General features: G+C 41.3%; 1 protein-coding gene across 1 annotated transcript in view; it reads right to left on the bottom strand.

Annotated features, from left to right (window-relative positions):
* GPC6 (glypican 6) overlaps nucleotides 1-25,675 on the bottom strand; it is a 795,255-nt gene that overhangs the window by 104,724 nt on the left and 664,856 nt on the right. Inside the window, exon 5 of the mRNA XM_056555584.1 lies at nucleotides 5,470-5,600. Within this exon, the coding sequence (XP_056411559.1) occupies nucleotides 5,470-5,600 (131 nt within the window). The remainder of the gene's footprint in view (nucleotides 1-5,469; nucleotides 5,601-25,675) is intronic.

The following is a 25,675-nucleotide window of genomic DNA, read 5'->3' as shown; positions in this document are numbered from 1 at the left end:
TTTGCTTTTTAGGCATGCTGGGATTTGCAGTTTTGCAACATCTGGAGGGCTACAGTTTAGAGACCACTGCACAAGGATCTCCAAACTGTGGCCCTCCAGATGTTGCAAAACTACAAATGCCAGCATGCCCAGACAGCAAACTGCTGTGTGGGCATGCTAGGAGTTGTAGTTTTGCAAGATCTAGAGGGCAACAGTTTAGAGACCACTGAACAGTGATCTCCAAACTGTAGCCCTCCAGATGTTGCTAGGCAAATCACCGGCTTCCGTAGGATCCAGGGAGCCGCATCGCCGCCCTCTGCCGCCGCCGATGGTCGCCCGCTGCAACCGCCGATGGTAAGTGGACCTTCATCACCGGTCCCCGTCGGTTCCCCCGCTCTGTCCGGAATACAGTGGGTGGGCAGAGCGGGGGAACCAAATGTTAATCCCCCCCGCCCCCGATCTTCTATTGGTTGTCACTTCTGAACGACCAATAGCAGGGATAGAAGGGGTTGCACCCCTGCCACCTCACTCCTATACCTTCAGGGGGATCGTGGGTGTCTTGGACAACCCTGATCCCCCTTATTTTCCCGGTCACCGGAGACCCGTATGATGCGGAATCGCCGCAAATCGCAGGTGTGAATTCACCGGGGATATGCGACGATTGCCGACATGGGGGGTCTCAGGACCCCCCTGGCCATGTGCATGGGATGCCTGCTGATAGATATCAGCAGTCACCCTGGTCCAGTCCCCGCCAAGGTACGCCCTTGGTCCTTAAGTACCAGGGCGTCAGGGGGTACCTGTATGCCCGTGGTCCCTAAGTGGTTAAGGTAAAAAAAAAAAAAATGTCCTAGTTGAAAATTTATGTATAGTGCAAAATGATCAATAAATATTTGCTATAGACACATTTATAATGAACTTAGATATACCTGGATAGCATGCGGCGAGCGCACATCTATATGAATGAACATGCATTCAGTGAACTCACGACCATGAAGTCAGGTCTTCTTGCAAATTTCTTATTTATGTGCATGATTTCTTTCGGGTCACATAAGATTTTTCTTTTCAATCATATTTGAAAATATCATGGGATACGATGGTTTACATCCCAAACAGGTAAGATGCCGAATACCTCAGCTCCAGCCTGCCACGCTACGTTGCGGGGAACAATCCCTTAATCATGCACATCTAACTAAGCTTAGATAGCACCATTTACCTGTGATGGACTTGTGATATGTTTAACAATACATCTTATATCCAAGAGTAACCTGTTGCCATTGAACATTTATAATGAACCACATCATGGTAAAATGTTATGGTGTGTATACTGTCCAATGAAATTTGACCATTGAAAAATACATCTCTCTCAAAAAACAAGATTAGTTAGGAGTAGCCGTATTAGTCCAGTGATGCAAAAAGCAAAATCATCGGTAGTTGCAGTATCTTGTAATACCTTTTTTATTGGACTAACAAGATTTTGTAGAGACAAGCTTTCGGGATTCCTCCCTTTATCAAGTCATAAGCATTTCTGAGCTCACAAGGAGAAAACACAGGTTCTATCTCACAAAATATGCAGGGGTTAAAACAACATTAGTGGAGAATGGACATTAAGTTGGGCCATAAATTGTATAGCAATAGGACGATAGATACAGATAAGGATGAGGAGGGGGGGGGGGGGGGCTGGAGAGCAGAGGTGAGAATAGTGGTTACGCTGGACCACTGTAACTATAAACAAGGACACAATACAGACATCTGCATACAGAAAGCCCACAGACCGATCCAGCTATCTACACAATTCAAGTTCCCATCCGTCCCACACCAAGAAAGGCATCATATACAGCCAAGCCATCAGGTACCACCGCATCTGCTCCAACCCTGATGACAGAGACACACATCTACAAACGCTAGCTGAGAAATTTAAACAAAAAGGTTACAAACCAAGGACCATCCATAAGAAAATCCACTCTGCTCTTCAAACACCACGTGAACACCTGCTGCAATACAGAGAGAAACAAACCTCATCACGCATACCACTGGTAGCCACATACAATCCTACCCTTGAGGAAATACGCAAAATCATCAAGGACCTGCAGCCAATACTAGCAGAAGATGAGGTGTTAAAGCAAATCTTTCCTGAACCACCCATCTTGGCCTTCAGACAACCACCCAACTTAAACCAAAATTGGTCAATAGGAAACTACCCACAGACACATCAGATACAGACAATGGGACCAAACCCTGCGCCAAACCGCGCTGTAAACTCTGTCAACACATCTGCACAAATTCTGAGGCCTCCCACAACAACAAGGCATACAACATCAAGGGACAATACTCCTGCACCACAGAGAATGTAGTCTACATGATACAATGCACCAAGTGTGACCTGGGATGTTACATTGGTGAGACCAGTCAGCCACTCAATAAAAGGATGAACCTCCACAGATCGTCCATCAACAACCATAGAGAAAAGGACTATTGCACCCCAGTTGGACACCACTTCACTCAAACAGGTCACTCCCTACAGGACCTCAAAATCAAGATCCTGAAAGGAAACTTCAAGAACACCCAGGAAAGAAAGACATTTGAAGCCAAAATGATAGTTCTTTATGACTCCAAGAACAGAGGACTTAATGTGGATTTAAGCTTCTTATCCCATTATCAAAATTTCCTATAACCTTTGCTAAACTCTCTACTCTCTCCCTGCTCTAACACCATCACACCCCTGCTCCCCCTCCCCTGTCTAGTCTTATCTTCAGTCTATGGTTCTGTAGTAAAATTGTCTGTCCAGCGTAACCACTATTCTCACCTCTGCTCTCCAGCCCCCCCCCCCTCCTCATCCTTATCTGTATCTATCGTCCTATTGCTATACAATTTATGGCCCAACTTAATGTCCATTCTCCACTAATGTTGTTTTAACCCCTGCATATTTTGTGAGATAGAACCTGTGTTTTCTCCTTGTGAGCTCAGAAATGCTTATGACTTGATAAAGGGAGGAATCCCGAAAGCTTGTCTCTACAAAATCTTGTTAGTCCAATAAAAAAGGTATTACAAGATACTGCAACTACCGATGATTTTGCTTTTTTCAAAAAACAAGCAATCTCATGGCTACATTGAAAGAGAAATGTTTATTGTTTGACTTGAAAAAAATATATAAAAAGAATGCTGTGCTTTAAAGGTCATTATAGCTTACATCCTTAAATGGTTTCTGACTCTTATAATACTCTTAAATAAGTTATATGATTAAAAAAATCTAATACTTCCCTGTGGATTAACTGCATATCATTTATTACTCACCACATAGATACGGCAACATTGCTGCAGGAAAATAAACCATCAGTGCTGGAGAAGTGAGATGATTATAGGTCAGTAAAGGGTGTTTTATTATTTTATAATATTTTCTCCTTTTAGGTTAAGGATTCCTAGACAAGCCATTTAGGGGTTAACAAAGGAACATCAGCAGGATTTATATTATCAACCTAATTACTGTAGTTTCAATAGCTGAGATGAATGTGTTTCATACTTTATTGGTAGGAAATCTTTCTCTATTAATGTTTATTATTTTGAATATGATTTGTAGGTCACCGGCAATAAAATCTCAGGATCTGATCTCATTATTCTAAATTCTGACAACTTCTGACTTAACACTTAAGGTACAGTATATACAGTTAGATTTTTTTTAGATTTTTATTCCAGTGATAATATTTCTTGGCAACAGCTTAACATTCTCTTGCCAAATTGTACAGTAGCCCCTCAGGGTTAAGTGGCCTCAGGTTACAATAATTAACTTAAAATGGTCTTTTATTGTTCCATCATTTGGCAAAATTAATGACGGCAGCCAATCTGTGCATCTCATTGGGCAAATTAGGGCCAACAAACTGGGGTGGTGAAGGTGAACTGCATGCTCTGACTGCTTACTGGCACTCCTCTTCTACCTTTTACAAGGTTCTTTTTAGACACCAGGTGAGGATGTTTTTTCTAACTATACACTGCCCTCAACATAGAAAGTGATTCCCTGTCTTTAAATGAGCCCTATCAGACATTTTACAAAGCATGGCACAAATGGATAGACTTTTTAAACTTCCCTGAATATAAAACCCTCTTACGCTCAGCTCAACAAACCCTCCTTGATAGTCTATTACATTTTTCTTCCTCATGTCAGTTCTGACCAAACTTTTCCTGACAAGTACCCGCCCCTTCTATTACAGTTCCCCTCCACCCTGTTTTTGTTTTCTTCCCTCTTCCCTTTTTCGTCTCTGCTCCACCAGGAGCCACATGCATGCACTGGCTTAAGCTTACAGGGCCAATGCATGCTTCTCTAATGTGTCTACTACCTGTCTCTGCCTGGTGTACCTATTTTTGTCTGCTCTGCCAGTTCACCTGTGCCTAAGCAATTGTGTAGTTTCACTACTAGCAAATGTGTCTGTAAGGCTGGGTTCACATATATCTGGCATAGTTTCTCTCTGGCGTGCACCAGGGGGAAACTGATGCTAGAACTAATCCCCTTCATTTAAATCGGCCATCTTTTCAATTTTGACGCCGGAGGGTTGGACACGTCGGACGGCACTGGACAGGGGAACGCAGACGCTGGATGCCATACAACTGATCACAACTGATGCATGTTGTCATCGGTTATGGCATCAGTTACATCAAGATCTAGATTAAATTTACCTATGCCGGATGCCATGCAACCAACTCAGCTCTGATACACAACCTCCTACTACACCATCAGCATGCCATTCTTGCTTGTATCCCCGGTGCTTGGCACTGGAGCATTCTGGCCTTCCTAGCAAGCTGCCACTCAACTGGGACTCTTGCAGTAGAAAACTGGTATGTCCCCTGCAGCAGAAATCCAGCTTCTGCATCCTAAATCGGTATAAAGGATGAAAAGCAGAGGAATACTTAAACTTCACCCTCCAAGTTTGGCCCAAAGTCAAACCTGTAGGTTGCACATGTAGGTTGTCCATATTGGTTGGAGTGTTACACCCATTATTTATATTTAAAAAAAATAATTAAAAAAAAGTATTTCACTGGTTTCCAGATGCTGTTTCTGAATCTTAAATGTAAGACTTTCTTTATCTGTATTAGTTGTCTGCTTATTTTCTTTCATACAATTTGCTTTCAGGTTGCAGTATTTTAAAGTCATAGTGAAACAAACATATCGTTCAATACAACCTCAACTGTCTAAGAGGATGCATGCCAATCCACCTTTTGACTTTATTCCCTCTAATCTTTTAGTGGGCTGGACGGTATGTTTTTCCTATTATATTTTATGACTGTACTTTAATTTCACCCCGTTTGACATTTCATTATACATCACCACCGAAGATGATTTCACTACATAAAATCTGAATAATTGTTTTAGTAACTTAGGATGTCTAACAACTTTCTAGTGAATAATCTCTTCCTGTCACATCAGCCGGGAATGTTTATGACCTGATAAGTCATAATGGGCATTGATTTATCACGTTCATTATGGTGAGTGATGCAGATTACCTTCCCTGACACTTGCACGCTGTTTTCTTGCAGGTTCATGATGGCTTCAGAAATTTTCACATCGATAGGACCCATAATTGACTCAATATTGAATGGGCCCTCCAACAATTCAGCAACTAGAAGCATAGCATCTGTCAAAACAAAAAAACAATCACAAGTTAAAGAAAGGTCAGCAGCAAAATCTGAACGTCAACACTAAAAGGTCACATTACACACAGGGCTCATTTATGAGCCATGAATTAATTGCTTCTTGACAATAAATAGACGTGTACACAATATTGCAAACACACCTGACGCATCACCATAGGCCATCTATAGAGAGCTGGGGGCTGATTCTTCCTATCATTAAATTGTTGAATACTTTGAAGCAAATACTTGTTAACTTCTAATGTTCCCTGATGATGCAATGACTAAATACCGGTACTTTTCCCAGGCTGGGACTATTCATAATCTGTCCGGCATATGTCTATTTGTATACATATGGCCTGCGTGCCTATCTATCTACAGTACTTGGCTTTAGACAACAGGTCACATTACTTATTAACTAGTCGTGCTGATATATATAAGTCTGTTAAATTTACAAAATTTGGATTACGACGCATCTATTATTTAATCTTGCCATATATTAATCTTTTGTTAACTTACTAAATGCCTTTTTACTACCTTTACTTATCTATTACATCATACTTTCTCAAAAGCTCTTCACTCACAAAAAAAAAAACTACCCAACTATAAGTGTTGAAAGTTCTCAAAGCTTCTGACACAGAGCAGCGATTAACGAGATCACTGCTATTTTGCATGATGTCATGTCCTGTCCTGTCCTAAGTAAGGGGACAATGGAACAGAGGATGTCTGCTGGAACACACCAAGATCATATCTGAAGTAGAGATGTCGCGAATTGTTCGCCGGCGAACAGTTCCCGGCGAACTTAGCATGTTCGCGTTCGCATAGCCGGGGCGAACGTATGCGAAGTTCGATTCGCCCCCTATACTTTAACATTGCGGTAAACTTTGACCCTGTGAGTCATAGTCAGCAGACACATTACAGCCAATCAGCAGCAGTCCCTCCCTTCCAGACCCTCCTACCTCCTGCACGGATGCCATTTTACCTTCATTCGGCATGCTTCAGGCTTAGAAAGTGGAGGGACAGAGAAGCTGCTCCTACTGTAATAGGGAAAGCGATAGCTAGGTTGCTGCTGGGTGGTGTATTCAGGGTCACTTTACCTAAAGCACTAGTGTAACATCTGCTTTAAGGACAGCACTCAAAAAAGCACTTTTTAGGGCTCAAATATCAGTCCGTGTGTCTTGCAACAGCTGTAGGCACCCTGGTTGGGAGGGAACCGCTGGGTAAAAGGGGTACTCCAGTGTAAAACTTAAGTTCCTTCAAGCAACTAACTACAGTATTAAAAGGGCTATAAGTTCAGTCCGTGTGTCTTGCAACAGCTGGAGGCACCCTGGTTGGGAGGGAACCGCTGGTTAAAAGGGGTACTCCGGCGTAAAACTTAATTTCCTTCAAGCAACTAACTACAGTATTAAAAGGGCTTTAAGTTCAGTCCGTGTGTCTTGCAACTGCCGGAGCCACCCTGGTTGGGGACCTCTGCTTAAAAGGGGAACTCCGCTGGAAACCTTTTTTGTTCATTGTCACACTTGTGCAAATCACATTTGGTGTGACAGTTGTTCAAATAAAAAGAAAAAAATACCTTTTTTGGCTGTGAAATTAAACCAGTGCTGCCTAAAGGGGGGCTCTAACTATGTGCTGCCTAATATGGGGGAATCTATGTGCTGTCTAAAGGGGGGATCTAACTATGTGATGCCTAAAGGGGGACTCTATGTGCTGCCTAAAGGGGGCTAAAGCACTTTATTCCAAAGAATTTAGGAATAATAGGTGATTTATGCCCTTTATGGATTAAAACCAGACTCTGCATCAACTATGTAATTTTCCATGGGAGTTTTGCCATGGATCCCCCTCCAGCACGCCACAGTCCAGGCATTAGTTCCCTTGAAACAACTTTTAAATCACTACTGTTTTGTGTTTGTAAGATGGGGCTGGGGTATTCTATACATATATTCATTTGTAACCAGTGTTTCCCATTTTGAGGAGTATTGTTCCATTCTGCATTTCTGTGTTTTATACAACAGTGTATAGTTGTACCCTATCTAACATGGAGCTAGTTTGGCCTTCAGCACCATGTTGGGTTAAGAATGTGCCAGCGACATGCCAGGCCTGTGGGAAGAAATGGAGAGCTGTTAATTGTAGACAGTATGGCATGCAGGGAGAAATTTTTCCTACCTTCATTGCCATGCTGTTAGCAGGGGTAGAATATGTCACTATGTAGCCCTTGATGGTGGTCACTGGCATTTTGCGCACTGTCCTGACAAAGAGAGAAGTCTATATATACATGTGCTGCTTGCTATTGTTGTTGGCGTGCAAGCCCTGAGGTGCCTGACTAGTTTCACTGAGAGACCATCAAGTTGCTTAAGTATGCTTACTGAGAAAGGAGACCCACAAAGGACGCCTCTTAAGTTGAAAAAGAGGGTAAAACAGTAATCATACCTACAGGGAATGGTCACCAGCACTCAGCATGGAAGTGATGCTTTAAAGGAAAACTGTCATCCTTATCACCCACACTAAACCCAATACACTGGGTTATAGTGTGGGTGGCCAGGAATCCAAAGAGGGGTCACTTACTATAATCGGTTCTGTGGTTCCCGAAATATTGGCTGGCGAAGTTCCCCTTCTGAATTCAGGGAGTCGCACGCAGGAGGTGGGACCCCGCCGGCTGACGGACCCTACTTCTTTCCGTCTTCTCAATCAGCCGTCCCCTTTGTTAGCATATTCATATTCTGTGACTCCACTTCCTAGTGATGTGAGTCGCATGTCACGTGAGCGCTGCGCTCTGTCGGTAGAGCGCATGCGCTGGCAGCTCTACAGCTCTCACATGACTACAGCTCTCACATGACTGCTTTCAGCAGTCAGAGCTGCGGACATAAGAGCTGTATGTAAACTGCTGGCACATGCGCTCTACCGACGCAGCGCTCATGTGACACGCGACTCATGTTACTAGGAAGTGGAGTCGCAGAATATGAATATGCTAACTAAGGGGAGGGCTGATTGAGATGACAGAAAGAAGCAGGGGTGGCCAGCCGGCAGGGCCCCGCTTCCTGCACGCAATGCCCTGAATTCAGAAGGGGAACTTTGCCAGCCAATATTTCGGGAAGCACAGCACAGATTATAGTAAGCGACCCCTCTTTGGATTCCTGGTCACCTACACTATAACCCAGTCCATTGGGTTTAGTGTGGGTGATCAGGGTGACAGTTTTCCTTTAAAGGGGTTATCCAGGAAGACTCAGGTGCTGGACACTCAGGTTCTTTCTGGAGCCAGTTGATATATAAAAAAACATTTTTTCCTGGAATACGCCTTTAAGGCAGGTTAGACCAGTGAGTGAGCAAGTCCCATATGTGGGAATATGACATTGGACTGACCATAGAGCATGAAGGGGAATGAGACTGAGAGGGGAATATTTGACACCCCGACTATCTGCTGCAGCACTAGTGTGTACAACAACTGGAAAGCTAATAGTAGCCAGCCAGTTAGGGTGAGCAGAGCACTAAAAGCGTATTGTCGTCTATTAAGTGTAACCTGTGCGTACATCTAAGTGGAGTACCATTTTGTTCCTGTTAAAGTCTTAAGAGCCTAGATACTGTGAAAGGCTAGCCAAAAGTAAACAAATGATGATGTTATAAACAAATACTGATAGACAGGCTGTGTCATTCAGCCACTATATGGTCTGCTCTTTCTGCCGCCAACTCCAGGCTGTGTCATTCAGCCACTATATGGTCTCCTCATGCTTCTGCCACCTCCAGGCAGTGTTGATGTACCGCCATGTGGTCTCCTCATGCTGCTCGCACATTAAATAAAACTTTTTGGTTCATCTATTTGAAATCTTGAATTTAAATGTTAAAAAATATCTTTAATCCTTTCAATTGTGAGGCCCTATGGTCTTGTCAGGCGGTTGCCACCTCCAGGCTGGGTCATTCAGCCACTATATGGTCCCCTCATGCTGCCGCCAACTACAGGCTGTGTCATTCAGCCACTATATGGTTTCCTCATGCTACTGCCACCTCCACGCTGTGTCGTTCAGCCACTATATGGTCTCCTCATGCTGCCAACACTTCCACGCTGTGTCATTCAGGCACTATATGGTCTCCTAATGCATCCGCCACCTCCACGCTGTGTCATTCAGCCACTATATGGTCTCCTAATGCTTCCGCCACCTTCACGCTGTGTCATTCAGCCACTCTATGGTCTTCTCATACTGATGCCAACTCCAGGCTCTTTCATTGTGCCGCTCTGCGACATTGATTCTAATAGCGACCCCTCTAATCTGTATGTCATACTGAATAACAGTATTATTTCACTAACCCAGCACACACCCTATGCGTGTTACAGCAAGGCAAATTGTCCTACACCCCTATTGAGGCTCTCTAGCCATTTTTAATACAGATTTGCTGCAAATAAATTCGGACCGAACCAAATTTTGGCCAATCGGCCAAATTGAATTTTTCAAAAATTCGCTCATTTCTAATGATGAACATAGATCAGTATGTCAAAATGATGGCAGACTTAGCCCATATATGTTTATATAGTCAGTCTTAAACTCAGTCTCATAGTTTTCCAGTGATGCATTATATGTGCATTTATTGGTGTTAACATAAAAATAGAATAGAAATTGGAATACTCAAATCAAGCTATGGCAGCTCACTTCTTTTATTAAGCTTTTGCGGCAGGTTTCTAAACCCTTTTCATGCCTGTGCTTTGTATGATAATGACTATGCCCCTCCCCTTTATGTCATTGTCAAAAAGAGGTAGAGTATTGATGACATTACAATTATGCCCCCCCAACCTCTAAAAAATTTCAGCAGCTGAGCATGAGCCCAGTTTTGCTTTATTGATCCTGTGTTAGCTATCTCTCCGTAATGAGACAACTCATTTTCCATACCTGTCATTTTAATTTGCATTATTGCTTCCTCAAAACCCACTTATACAGTTCTACATCTAAAACATGGTGCATGTACTTTCATCATTATACTAAATAGGGTCACAAAACACCCCTTTAAAAGGCTGATATATGATCATGAGTTAAATATAAAGAGCACACATTTCTTTATAATGCACAGAAGTAATTCATTTTTCTTGCAATTAATGCAAAATGAACTCATAATCTCAAATGAACATCTGGAAGAGATTGCCAAAATTGATGCTATGCAGCAAAGGGCACATTATGGTATGAAAAAATGCATTCATAAATCATAGAGTCAAGCTCTGTTACAGTGAAATGAAGAAAACAAATATGTCTATTGTTGCAGAAAATAGTTTCATAAATGTAAATCTTCTTCAATTTTCTTAATAGCTGCAAGCTGCACCACTGCAATATTTTATGTAGTTGTCTAAAAATATCTTGTATATTATACCGTATTGACAGAATACATTTTTACAAAGAGTAGTAGACAGGGTTAAAAAATAAGCATTACTCACTGATCCCATGCTGCTGCTATTATGACAATCATGGGGTCCCAGATGATCTAGACCTAGTTGTGTCTTGAAACGAAAGCTTTGGCTAGGAATGCCAATTCAGCCAATAGCTGGCCCGTGACTGGCTAGAGTGGGCACTTTCAGACATTCCCTGTGTGTTGAGATAGGGCCAGTAGAGATCAGTAGGAACTCAGTAAGTGTCAGAATGGGATCAGTGGGGCAGGGGATCAGTGAGGGGAATTTTTTTTTGTCCTGTCTGTCCCTGTTAAAGAAGTTTTGTCTTTCTGGAAACAGTTTTAGGCAACTCATATATACATTGATGATCTGAAAACTTTTTTGGGTTCAAGATTAATAGCGAAATTAGGCTGTACAGAAGGTTAAAGGGGTATTCCAGGAAAAAACTTTTTTATATATATCAACTGGCTCCAGAAAGTTAAACAGATTTATAAATTACTTCTATTAAAAAATCTTAATCCTTTCAGTACTTATGAGCTTCTGAACTTAAGGTTGTACTTTTCTGTCTAAATCCTCTCTGATGACACATGTCTTGGGAAACGCCAAGTTTAGAAGAGGTTTGCTATGGGGATTTGCTTCTAAATTGGGCGTTTCCCGAGACAGGTGTCATCAGAGAGGATTTAGACAGAAAAGAACAGCCTTAACTTCAGAAGCTCATAAGTACTGAAAGGATTAAGATTTTTTAATAGAAGTAATTTACAAATCTGTTTAACTTTCTGGAGCCAGTTGATATATAAAAAAATACGGCCATCTCCGTATAAGAGGCAAGCCTCTTCTACCGTGAACACCCTTTGCGATGAGTGGGTTGGTCGGGACATTTTTAGTGTTTCAAATTTGGGGTGGGGTGTATGTTGTGATTTAACACGTGTGTGTGGGGGGGGGGGGGCTGAGAAATATTAGATTTACTCACACTACCTAAACGTCCCTAAAGCCCTTAGGCTCTATATATATATATATATATATATATATATATATATATATATATATATATAACGGACACCAACTCTTACTGCCTAGTCTAAATGTCCTCTACCCTAACACCCTTCCTTTAACAGGATCCTAAACTCATATACTAAAGGAAATATATATATATATTTTTAAATGGACGCCAACTACTATCGCCTAATCTAGATGTCCGTCACCTAACACCCTGCCTATAACAGGAACCTAACTCCTAACAACTAATTTTTTTTTTTAAAGATATATATGTTTTTCATATGTATATATATATATATATATATATATATATATATATATATATATATAATTTTAACAGAAAAAAAATGTAAAAATCACACTTCTTCACTCGGTAGTGAAGAAAGCTGCAGGACAGCCGCAGCAGCCGGACCTGCACAGATGGGAGACAAGCTTTTGGTAAGGGACACTGGGGACATGGAGGGGATCACTGGGGACATGGAGGGGATCACTGGGCACGGAGGGGATCACTGGGCACGGAGGGGCTCAGGAGGATTACTGGGGATACAGAGGGGATCACTGGGGACACAGAGGATCTCTTTTCACGGAAATAAGATCACATAGAAACATAGAATGTGTCGGCAGATAAGAACCATTTGGCCCATCTAATCGCCCCAATAATCTGAATCCTATGAATAGTCCCTTGCCCTATCTTATATGAAGGATAGCCTTATGCTTATCCCATGCATGTTTAAACTCCTTCACTGTATTTGCAGCGACCACTTCTGCAGGAAGAGGAATCATTTTTTGCGCCATGATCTGTAGTTTATCTTGGTATTTTTGCTTATATTTAACTTTCTGATCACTTTTTATTTATTTTTTTCTGAATAAAATGTGACAAAATAGCAGCAATTTTGGCCTTTTTTTTTACGTTTACGCCGTTTACCATACGGGATCTTTTACATTATATTTTGATAGTATGTACATTTATGCATGGGGCGATACCAAATATGTTTATACATTTTTTTTTGCGCTTTATTGGGGGAGGGGCTTTTCACTGATCGCTGATGTCCACCACTACAGGCGGGTTCCCTGACTGCTCATAGCAGCCAGGACCTGCCGTGCATTATGCAAGCATCGGCCTGGTTAAGTAACAACGCATCAGGATGTACATTTACGTCCGTTGTACTTAAGGGGTTAACATTGGCTTTTTTTTTTTATGTTTTTTTCCCTCCATTTCTTGTCATGATAAAAATGCAGGAGAAAAAATGCCAAAGAAAAAGACGCCAAGACCAACATCGGATTCCTCTAAGAAATGCATTTCCATTTATGAAATGGCGCATTTCCAAGTGGTCCTAGTGCCAGCATGTTCTTCCAGCATTCCGCTGTCTGTGGAATGTCCGCGCAGCAATTTTTTTGTACGGACATTTCACCGTGTGATCACCACATTAACAGGGCAAAAATGGCAGAAAAAAAACTGAAAAGAAAGAGAGAAAAAGTGGAAACTTAGTCTCATTCTGATTTTCTGACATTTGTGAGAAAAAGTTTGGTGCAAAACTCAAGAAAAAACTATTGGTTTCCAAATACAAAATTTTCTATACTGTCTTTAGGTGTATCATCTGAAAGCCTTTTACATTACAGCAAAATGTTATTAGGAAATTTTTCAATAATGTAAAACACCTGAAATTCTGTGTTTTCTGTGTTTTTCCATTTTTCATGGAGGGCACAGATGTCTGTTTACACATCCAGTGATAACCACTTAAAAAAATCTGCATATGCAAAAACCTTGAATACTGTAATATTACAAGGTGGAAAAACCATGACTATTACAGCAATGCACTCTGGTAATCTAATGCATATGTGTGTCATATCCACTCAGTCACACCAATCAACTGTAATGGTAAAATAAGGAAATAATTAAACAATATGTTACTTTAAATCAATTCATTAATGACTATGGGAGCACACCAGATGTTCACCCGCGCTTCTGATTAGTGCGCACACTTCACTATGGAGATGACAATTAACAATTTTGACAAAGATTGCAGAGCCCGCCTGAATATTCCCAGGTGTAGACATTTTCCGCTTGACAGAAAAGCCATATGAGGATATTTAAATCATGAAGTAGCGCTATGAAGGTACAAAACATTGGACTTTCTAAAGGTTGTACAGTTTCACAAAATCCATTTACTGACTATTAAACAAAAGAGATATACGTACACATATAAATCCGTAGTGAAAATACGCTGCATTTCTCGAAAATAATGAACAAGTGCGCTTATTTTTCTGCATTTTTAGGCTTCATCTATATGTATTGCAATATAAGGCTGGGTTCACATCAGCATTCGGACCTCCCTTATAGCACTCCATTCACTAATTCCATTATATTGACAGGACTTAGTGGAGAAAAAGTTTTTTTTCTCCAATAAAGTCAAGTAAAATAACGGCATCTAATGGAACCCCCACAGACCAAATTTAAAGTGAATGGGACCTGACGGGTTCCGTTGATGCTTACTATCACAACTTCTGTCCCAGTTCCATTTTTAGCTGTTGTAATGGAGCTCCACAATGCTAATGTGAACAGAACTGGGTTGGAATCTGCATTGCAAATCGGGAACAAATCTGTAACGCCTTCATTTACCCATTGTTCAAAAGTTATTAGAAGCCATAAAGGCTTTTTTTTAAAATAAGGAATACCGGAGTCAACAACAGGATATGCAATCCCCATTAGCTCATTGTGTAAAAACATATAGTAATCATAGAAATAAATAAAATGAGAACTAAAAACAAATGTAAAAAAACACGATAAGCAAAAATAAAAAATAAATAAAAATACAAAATTCCCCTTTCCCCATTAATGTTTCAAAGAATGAAAATATGAGGTATCGCCAACTCCATAGTGACCCAGGAAATAAATCAATTACATTATCAAACCCCCACAGTGAAAAATAAAATACATTTCAAATTATGCCAAAATGACATCTTTTAAAATAAAAAGTATTCAAAGTGTTCCATATATGCAAAAATAGTACAAATAAAAATTTTAACTCATCCCACAAAAATAAAAAAGCACTCATACAAAAAAATATAATCATGCACAAACACTATATTTTAATAACAAAACATGGTTTTTATCATGTAAATGTCATAAAAAGGTACATACATTTGGTATTGCAGTAACTGTACCAAACCTTCAGAATAATATTATAATGTAATTTATACTACATAAAGAACAACGTCAAAAAATATATGAACTCATCAAAATGTCTGTTATTTTGTTAATCCTTCTCCCCTTCTCCCCATAGTTCACACACTGTATTTTGTTCAGTATTTTTAGCCAAAATCAGGAGTAGAACCAACACAGAGGAAAACTATGATGACAGTGTCCTTTATCGCCAAAATTAGAGATGAGCGAATTTTTGAAAAATTAGATTCGGCTGACAAAAAAAAAGAAAAAAAGCCTGACAATTTCCTTAATTTACCAAAAATCCATAAATTTACAGAGGTCTTCTATCAGAAATTAAAGATACTTATTATTTGTGGAGGCAGAGGGCCGGGACAATAATCTATGTATGTAATTAATGTAATTGGGAAAGACGATATCATTGGAATTATATAGTATGCGCTGGTTTTAATTGACAAATTACTGAAAAAAACTTCTTGCAATTCCAATGTCTCTGCTCTGTATGTGAAAAATATTTTATTTTTATGTAGGACATGATGTAATTCCTGAATTCCAGTATAGTGGTTGCAGCGGGACTGGCAGTGAGTCTATGGCCGTCCTGGGGCCGTTTGAATGAAAGAAATAAAGTTTTGAAATATGTAGTAACTGCTCTACTTAGGTGCAAATTAAGGTTAATTGAGTAATGAGAATACATCCAATTAAGGTCAAATAGGTAATAGAACATCAAAGGAATGTAGGTCAAGTGGCTTAACCTTAATCGGCTGTGGTTTTATTATTCAATTAATGTCTTTCCCTCCTATTTCCTGGTCTTCATTCATCTGTCTGCTGTGTGAGCGAAAAAAATAAATAATATATATACATATGGATAGCTATATATATATATATATATATATATATATATATATATATATATATATTTGACAAATACAATATTGAGATATGTGACAGTCAGTTTGCAAACAGTGCAAAATATGTGTTTGAAAACTGTCTGTGGGTACCGCTGATCCTGCAGCATATCTGACCTGGGTTGAAGGAACAAGACCCGCATCCTATTTCAGTACCCATGGACAGTTTGCAAACATATGTTTTGCACTGTTTGCAAACTGACTGTCGGTGGGTCCTGTTGCAGGACACAGCATATCGAGTATATGTACCATATGGATAATATTTAATAATAATAATATATATATATATATATATAATATATATATATATATATATATATATATATATATATATATATGTATTTCTTATATAAAACAAAATTTTAAAAAAATGTTCCGGGAACCTTCAATAAAACTTCACTTTTAATAAGTCCTTTTTAAAAATACTGAAATAGATTATGAAAACTTAGATACACTCTGACCGCCCCACCAGTGCTCTTGAGCTCTGCAGAGTCCCCTTATTTTGCACTATAACTCCACATACTGCAAACTTGACTTTATTGCACAAATTGTACAGCGGCATACGGCATTACTACATGTTATTGCACATTTGTCTGTACCTTAGATTATTTCTGCTTGTGTGAGAGTTAAAGGTACAAAATTACAAAAAAATATATTAAAGTCCAGATAGTCTATTGCAGCTTCCTCATAATTATATGCAACAATATCCAGAATCCTCCTTGTTATTAATGGCTCCAGTATATTATTCTTGTAGAGCCTATTATATGTACGTTGTAGCATATGGTACCCAACAACATTAGTGCAAAATAGTCTATTGAAAAAATATATCTTCCACTGCTTTATAGACATCTAGTGCATAGTTCACATTTAATTTGGTATATAGTCACAAACTTAATTATCCAAACAAGTAGCACAAATTCAGATTATATTCTATTTCATGAACCATTTAAGTTAGTATGCATACTATGCATTTTTTTTTGCATTTTTTCATACCTGTATCATACCTTTCTTCTTGCTCACATAGCGCAATCACCCAGCAGGAGAAAGTGGGCGTTTCTCAGCAGGCATGACATCACTGAAGCCCATTGCCGGCGCCTCTGCCCCGTTGCCTCACCCTTCCCCGGTTGTATAATTACCTGTTGCCGGGGTCGGGTCCACGCTGCTTCTGGCCTCCGGTGTGGCGTCCCCTGCATCATTGCTATGCGCTGCGAGACGCAATAACAAGCGATGTCACTCGTCATTGCGCTGTGCAGCGCATACTAACAACGCAGGGGATGCCACACCGGAGGCCAGAAGCAGCGCGGACCCGACCCCGGCAACAGGTAATTATACAACCGGGGATGGGGGAGGCAACGGGGCCACTGCCACATTGCCGGCGCCGCTTTTCTCACCCTGGCTATCGGCCTTTCCTGGGGACTTCTGCGGGGTCAGAAACAGTGTATCGGGGTATACACATGCACAAATATCCTTGGTAAAATGAGGGTGCGTGTTATAGGCCGGTGCGTGGTATACCCCGATAAATACGGTAAGTAATCAAATATTAAAAATCATGTTTAATGACAGTGTCCATTTAAGGACGAAGGGTGTACAGGTACCCAGGGGCTTAGCTATAGAGGTAGCAGAGGTGGCAGTCCCACTGGGGCCCTGGTGCCTAAGGGGGCCCCAAAAAACATCTGCCCCATAAGAGACTAGTATTTTAATTGGCATATGGGGCCTTGTACATGCTCCGTTTCTCCCTTCATCACTGCGTGCCGGGTGGTGATCGGCACAAAATGACTGCTGATATCTATCAGCAGCCATCCAGGCACATTGCCTAGAGGGGTCCTGACAGGCAAATCTCGTTTTTTAGAGGCCAGTCAGGTCTCCGGTGAGCTGATGGCCCAGAAAATAACGGTAATTGGTGCTGTCTGAGACAGCACCAATCACCTTGAAGAACAGAAGTGAGGTGGCAGGAGTGCCACACCTCCTATTCCTGCAATTGGTCAGTCAGGACTGACCGAACCAAATGCAGATTGAGGCTGGGATTCAAAGGTCAGTTCCCCCGCTTTTCCCACCTAGGGTAGCCCGAGTAGAGCGGGGGCAGCGGTGTGGGCAGCAGTGTGATGTGGCATGCGGTGGCTGGCGGCAATCGTGCAGCGGCACTGATCGGTGCGGCAGGGGCAGCGACCCTTGCATTTTTGGTAAGGGACTGGAGGCTCGGTCTCCAAACAGTGGCCATCTAGCAATTATAAAACTACAGCAAAGTTGTTTGCTGTCTGGGCATGCTGAGTAGTTTTGCAACATCTGGAGGGCCACAGTTTGGAGACCACTAGTCTAATTGTTCATTTTTTTTTTTTTTGCAGAACCTTGCTGTGGGTCACTACGACGATTGGTCTCTAATCTATGCTCCTCCAGATGTTGCTAAACTACAACTCCCAGCATGTCCGGAGGACCAAATTTTGAAGACCACTGGTCTAAGTGACCCAAAAGTGCCTGTCCTTAGCTTTTTTAAGGGTGTAGATTTTTTTTTTTGCACTTATTGGGGGCATTTGCAGTCCATGCCACCAATGACTGTTCTGTGCTGTGTGGCTGGACCTTACCCCGTGTGCAGATTGCTCTGATTGCTGATCAGGGATTTATTACTGATCAGCAATTTTTGGGGGTACATGCTTTTTTTATATCTTTTTTTGAGGGAGTTTACTGTTTGGCAACACAGCACAGAACAGTCGCTGGTAGCACGGACCACAAACACTCACAAAAAGTGCAAAAAAAAAAAAACCTGCACCCCAAAAAAGTTGTAAATTAAATGCCCCCAAAAAGTGCAAAGAAAAAACAAAACACTACACTACATCCACACTTTACACTTGAATAATATGAAAACACTACATTTACACACTTACAACCTGACCTATAAAATGTAAATGCCCCAAAGGCTCTTTTTGGTGGAGGGGGCATACGCCATGAACTTGCCTCCAACACGAGATCGCCAATGAGGGAGAAGGGGAAGACCACTCTGTTTCTTCCTCCTCCCCCTCATCATCATCCAGTGATGGTGAGCCCCCAAGAAGGCGGCCCCCACTGATTCCTGGGTTTGTTGGCTGCCCAGAAATCCAAATTGACCCCACAGTCTTCACTGAAATTGACTTTACAGTATAGTTTTTTCAGTGAGTACTTTGTTAATTTGATGGGGTCTCAAACTAACTTTTATGCCCACAATTTGTGACCCGGCAACCCAATGCATTTTTGACTAGGCCTGATAGATGATTAATTCAATTCCCTTTAGGGCATGGGCCCCTCAGGGACTAATTACCTATACATTGGATACCCCTTTAAAATATCACTTTTATTATCACTTTTCAAAAATGTGTATTAAAGACAGAATACAGGAAATGAATTATTGTCTAACTTGGTACAGAGCTCATAGGGATAGTTTCAATGGATTATATGTAATTTATTATGTATTTACTTTGGACAATATGTCTTGTCTTCTGTATTCAATCCTATTGAATTATTACTCATTAGTATCCAGTACCTTGATAAAGCTGATTGCTACCAGCAAAACATTGGGGGGATGATAGGGTGTTTAGTATTTTAGACAGCAATACAGGATTTGAAAATAGAGATTGAATTCAATTGGATTGAATACAGAAGACAAGAAATATTTATATTGTCCAAAATAAATCTATATACCGTAAATCTATATAAATATAAAACTCAAACTGTGTGTATGTATGTGTGTATATGTTCCAGCATTACTTCCAAACAGCTAAAGATATTAACATGAAACTTGGCACACATGTTACTTATATGTCAACAACAAACATATGATAGGTCATTTAACCCTTATAACTTAATGTAAGGCTGGAGATATTTCAATAATACTTGCTCACATGTTACTTACATGTAAATAAAAATATATAATAGTTAAATTAGCCCCTAACCTACCCCAATAAGTGAAGGATGGCATTTTTGTTTCAAGTCCCATGCAAGTATATAGTATTTATGTGCCATAATCCACAAGCTCTGCTCTGCATCTCCAGCTGGCAAGCCACACCTCCCCATCTTGCAAATACACGCCCACCCTTTAAGCCACATCCCTTTTATTTTCAGTTTACAGTATCTTTACCACAACTCAGCCCCACCTGAGGATGGGATATGAGGATTAGAAATGAGGATTAGACATGAGGACAGGATATGAGGACGGGATATGGTGACAGGATATGAGCTCAGAATATGAGGACAGGATATGAGGACAGAATATGAGGGCGGGATATGAGGACAGGATATGAGGATTAGAAATGGGAACGGGATATGAGGACAGGATATGAGGATGGGATATGAGGACAGGATATGAGGACAGAATATGAGGGCGGGATATGAGGACAGGATATGAGGATTAGAAATGGGAACGGGATATGAGGACAGGATATGAGGATGGGATATGAGGTCAGGATATGAGGTCAGAATATGAGGACGGGATATGGGTACAGGATATGAGGTCAGAATATGAGGACGGGATATGAGCACAGGATATGAAGATGGGATATGAGGATTAGAAATGAGGATTAACTATGGGGACGGGATATGAGGACGAGATATGAAGATGGGATATGAGGACAGGATATGAGGATGGGATATGAGGTCGGGATATGGGGTCGGGATAAGGAGATGGGATATGGGGACGGGATGTTGGGTCGGGATATGGGGACAGGAAATAGGGATAGGATATGAGGTCGGGATATGAGGGCGGGATATGAGGTTGAGATGTAAGGACAAAATATGAGGACAGTATATGAGGTCGGAATATGAGGAGGGGATTTGGGGTCGGGATATGAGGAGGGGATATGGGGTCAGAATTTAAGAACAAGATATGAGGACAAAAGCTTCCTCCTTTTTTGTTTTTCCTCCCCCACAAGGATAAGGTAGGAAAAACCAGGCAGTGCCGGGTACTCAGCTAGTGCATAATAAATGAGAAATAATCCATTGAAGATATCCCTACGAGCTCTGTACCAAGTTTGGAAGGCCAATAATTAATTTCCTGTATTATATTTTTAATACACATTTTTTGTATTATTTACTTGCACATTATTGGGAATTTTTAAAAAGTGATAATAAAAGTGATATTTTAAAGGGGTATCCCTAGTATAGGGAATTAGTCCCTGAGGGGCGCAAGCCCTAAAGGAAATTGAATTAATGATATAATAACCCCAGGTACCCTATGGGAGATTTTGCTGTATTATAGGTCTGAAAGATGGACCCCCATCAAAGCAGTGATCCAACGGATTCATGGCCGCCCTCACAGAAATCTACAACCTCTATGTGTCACAAGTTGCATGTGAGGAGGACATTGTGCAACAAATTTTGGGGTGCTTTTTCTCATTTCACCCCTTGTTAAAATTAAAAGTTCGAGGCTACACCAACATGTTATCGAAAAAAAATTAAATTTTTTATTTTTTATGGCCTTCTGTTCTGAAAAATTTGTTGGACTCCTGTGGGGTCCGAATGCTCACTGCACTCCTTATTACTTTCCTTGAGGGATGCCGTTTCCAAAATGGTGTCACATGAAGGGGGTTTCCACTGTTTGGGCATCATGGGGGCTTTGTAAATGTAATATGGCTCGCAAAAAAAATTTCAGCCAAATTCTCTGTCCAGAAGCAAAATAGCGCTTCTTCCATTATGAGTCCTGTATTGTGCCCACAGAGCACTTTATGTCCATATATGAGGTATTTTCATATTTGGAAGAAAAAATTAAATTATTCATTTTTACGGCCCTCTGTTCCAAAAATTTGTTGGACACTTGTGATGTCCAAACACTCACTGCACCCCTTTTTACATTCCTTGAATGGTGTAGTTTCAAAAATGGTGTCACATGAGTGTCGTTTCAACTACCCAGGCACCATGGGGGCTTGTAAATGCAATATGGCCCCCAAAATCTATTCCTGCCAAATTCTCTCTCCAAAAGCCAAATGGCGCTCCACCTCTTTTGAGCCCTGCCGTTTGTTTCCTGCACAGCATTTTACATCCATATATGGGGTAGTTCAGTGTTCAGGAGAAATTGGGTCACACATTTTGTGGGGCTTTTTCTCCTTTTGCCCCTTGCAAAAATGAAAAAATTGGGACTATATCAACATGTTAGTGTAAAAAAAGGAAATTTGACTTTTCACCTCTACGTTGCTGCTATTCTTGTGAAACACCTTGTTGTGAAACAAGGGTTAACAAACTTTCTGAATGTCATTTTGAGTACTTGGGGGGGGGGGGGGTGCCCCAACATTAAGGCCCCTCAAATCCACTTCAAACTTGTCCCTGAAAATTTTTGTAAAAAATTTGGAAAATTACTGCTAAATTTTAAAGCTCTCTAATTTTTACATTTTTCACAAAGAAATTATGCAATTATCAATGAAAATTTATAATAATCTTAAAGTAGAATATGTCATGAAGAAACAATCTCAGAATAAGAATGATAAGTAAAAGCATGTCAGAGTTTTTAATGCATAAAGCGACACAGGTCAGATTTGAAAATATTGAGGGGCATTTACTAATCTTTTACTATGTAGTCTGGTTTTTACCCTGTTTTTTTCTACTTCATTTTTGACTATGTGCGACAAATTTACTAAATTGTTGCACGGCATTAATAAATTTGGCACACATAGCCAAAAGTGGGAAATTTACTTAATGTAGTAGAAAAAATAGTCTGTTCCTTTTTCCTGCTGTCTGAATAGGTTTGGCTGCTAGGTTTCCTTCTGGATCTTTTGTTTTTGAGTTTTTTTTTTAGCTTTTTCACCACATCTAAATAATTCAATAACTACAGTGGTCCCTCAAGTTACAATATTAATTGGTTCCAGGACAACCATTGTAAGTTGAAACCATTGTATGTTGAGACCATAACTCTATGGAAACTTGGTAATTGGTTCTAAAGGCACCAAAATGTCATCCAAAATAAGAAAAAGTGACAAAGAAAAATAAGTAGATTACTAATATAGATAAAGCAAATCCTTACATATAAAAGTAATAAAGATCTGCTGGGAGCTGTAAATCACTGTCTATGTCAGTGTTTCCCAAGCAGGGAGCCTCCAGCTGTTACAAAACTATAACTCCCAGCATGCCTGGACAGCCAAAGGCTGTCCGGGCATGCTGGGAGTTGTAGTTTTGCAAAAGATGGGGCCACCCTGCTTGGGAAACACTGGTCTATGTAGAGGACAGGAGCGTCTTCAGGGGTCCTGTACAGTACAGGCAATGTCCCAAACAAGTAATGGAGTCGCCCTCACCTGGTGTCCAAAAGAGCAGCTATCCCTGATACATGTAAAGTGTACAGAACATGTAATACCTCCCTGTACTGTAGGGGGTGCTACCAGACACCAGTCAGTGCATACACTTCAGTAATACAGGGGTTTTACCTGTGAATGCCCATTTTGATTGGTTGGTTCTTCCAGCCATTGACACGTTTCACAGATCTTGACTGTCCGTACATTGTATGTTGAGTCTGGTTTCAACTTACGATGGTCCAGGAAAGACCATTGTATGTTGAAATTATTGTATGTTGAGGCCATTGTAAGTTGAGGGATCACTGTAAATTGTAGTCATGGCTCAGAAGTGGTAAACGGCGTTTAGTGTGTGTGTGTGTGTGTTTATTACATTTTTTTTAACACAGTTTTTTTCTCCCTAAATGTACTTACCCTTTTTTTTTTGGTTACTTCTTCTACAGATCTGTGTATCCTGTGGACTCATTCAGATTCGGTGGACTACTTCGACGACCAGCGTTTTTCTTTGCTTGATGTTAATAAAATGGTTAACGAGGGCTTGTGGGGGAGTGTTTTTTTGTAACAATTTATTTTTTTAAACCTGTTGTGTTTTTTTTTATTTTACTTTACTAGACAGGCTTAGTAGTGGAAACTGTCTTATAGACGGAGTCCATTACTAAGCCGGGCTTAGCGTTAGCCACAAAAACAGCTAGCGCTAACCCCCAATTATTGCACCAGTACCCAACACCACAGGGGTGCCGGGAAGAGCCGGTACCAACAGGCCCGGAGCATCAAAAATGGCGCTCCTGGGCCCAGGCGGTAACAGGCTGGCGTTATTTAGGTTGGGGAGGGCCAGTAACAATGGTCCTCGCCCACCCTGGTAATGTCAGGCTGTTACTGTTTGGTTGGTATTTGGCTGAGAATAAAAATAGGGGGACCCTATGCGTTTTTTTAAATATATTTAATTATTTATTTAAAAAAAACGCATAGGGTCCCCCCTATTTTCATTCTCAGCCAAATACCAACCAAACAGTAACAGCCTGATGTTCCCAGGGTGGGCGAGGACCATTGTTACTGGACCTCCCCAGCCTAAATAACGTCAGCCTGTTACCGCCTAGGCCCAGGAGCGCCATTTTTGACGCTCCAGGCCTGTGTACCGGCTCTTCCCGGCACCCCTGTGGTGTTGGGTACCAGGGTAATAATAGGGGGTTAGCGCTAGCTGTTTTTGTAGCTAACGCTAAGCCCAGGTTAGTAATGGACTCCGTCAATAAGACAGCTTCCACTACTAAGCCTGTATAATAAAGTAAGGAAAAAACACAACAGGTTTTTAAAAAATTTTATTACAAAAAACACTCCCCCACAAGCCCTCGTTAACCATTTTATTAAAATCAAACAAAGAAAAACGCTGGTCATCGAAGTAGTCCACCGAATCTGAAGGAGTCCACAGGATACACGGATCTGAAATTAGAAGAAAAAAAAAATAGGTTAGTACATTTATTATCACCTACTCACACATCTCCCGCCCCGCACGACTACAACTGCCAGCATGCCCTTACAGTAAGGACATGCTGGGAGTTGTAGTTGGGTGGTGCAGGAGATGTGTGGGCAAGTGACAAGCTTGTCCCCTGCTCCCAGCTGCAGGACTACAACTCCCAGCATGCCCTTACAGTAAGGTGGGGCGGAGGCCGGGCACAGTGTTTCCCAACCTGGGACTTGTAGTTTTGCAACATCTGGAGGCACCCTGGTTGGGAAACACTGTTTTAGGCCAGTGTTTCCCAACCAGGGTGCCTCCAGATGTTGCAAAACTACAACTCCCAGCATGCCTGGACAGCCAAAGGCCTGGAGCCTCGGAAGGGTAAGTGAACGTCTTCGCCGGTCCCCTTCAGCTGTTTAGTTTTGCAACAGCTGGAGGACTACAGTTTACAGACCACAAACCAGTGGTCTGCAAACTGTGGCCCTCCAGCTGTTGCAAAACTACAACTCCCAGCATGCCTGGACAGCCAATGGCTGTCCAGGAATGCTGGGAGTTGTAGTCTTGCAACATCTGGAGGCACCCTGGTTGGGAAACACTGTTTTAGGCCAGTGTTTCCCAACAAGGGTGCCTCCAGCTGTTGCAAAACTACAACTCCCAGCATGCCTGGACAGTCAAAGGGTGTCCAGGCATGCTGGGAGTTGTAGTCTTGCAACATTTGGAGGCACCCTGGTTGGGAAGCTTGGGCAACTTACCGGCTTCCGTAGGATCCAGCGCTGCACGACACTGCCGCGCGACAGTGCCGCGCGACGATCTCCGTCAGCGATCGTCGCTGGAGCCTCGGAAGGGTAAGTGAACGTCTTCGCCGGTCCCCTTCAGCTGTTTAGTTTTGCAACAGCTGGAGGACTACAGTTTACAGACCACACACCAGTGGTCTGCAAACTGTGGCCCTCCAGCTGTTGCAAA

Source organism: Hyla sarda, chromosome 2 (genome assembly GCF_029499605.1).
Source record: "Hyla sarda isolate aHylSar1 chromosome 2, aHylSar1.hap1, whole genome shotgun sequence".
Classification (NCBI taxonomy): domain Eukaryota; kingdom Metazoa; phylum Chordata; class Amphibia; order Anura; family Hylidae; genus Hyla; species Hyla sarda.
This window is presented reverse-complemented; position numbering and strand designations above follow the sequence as displayed.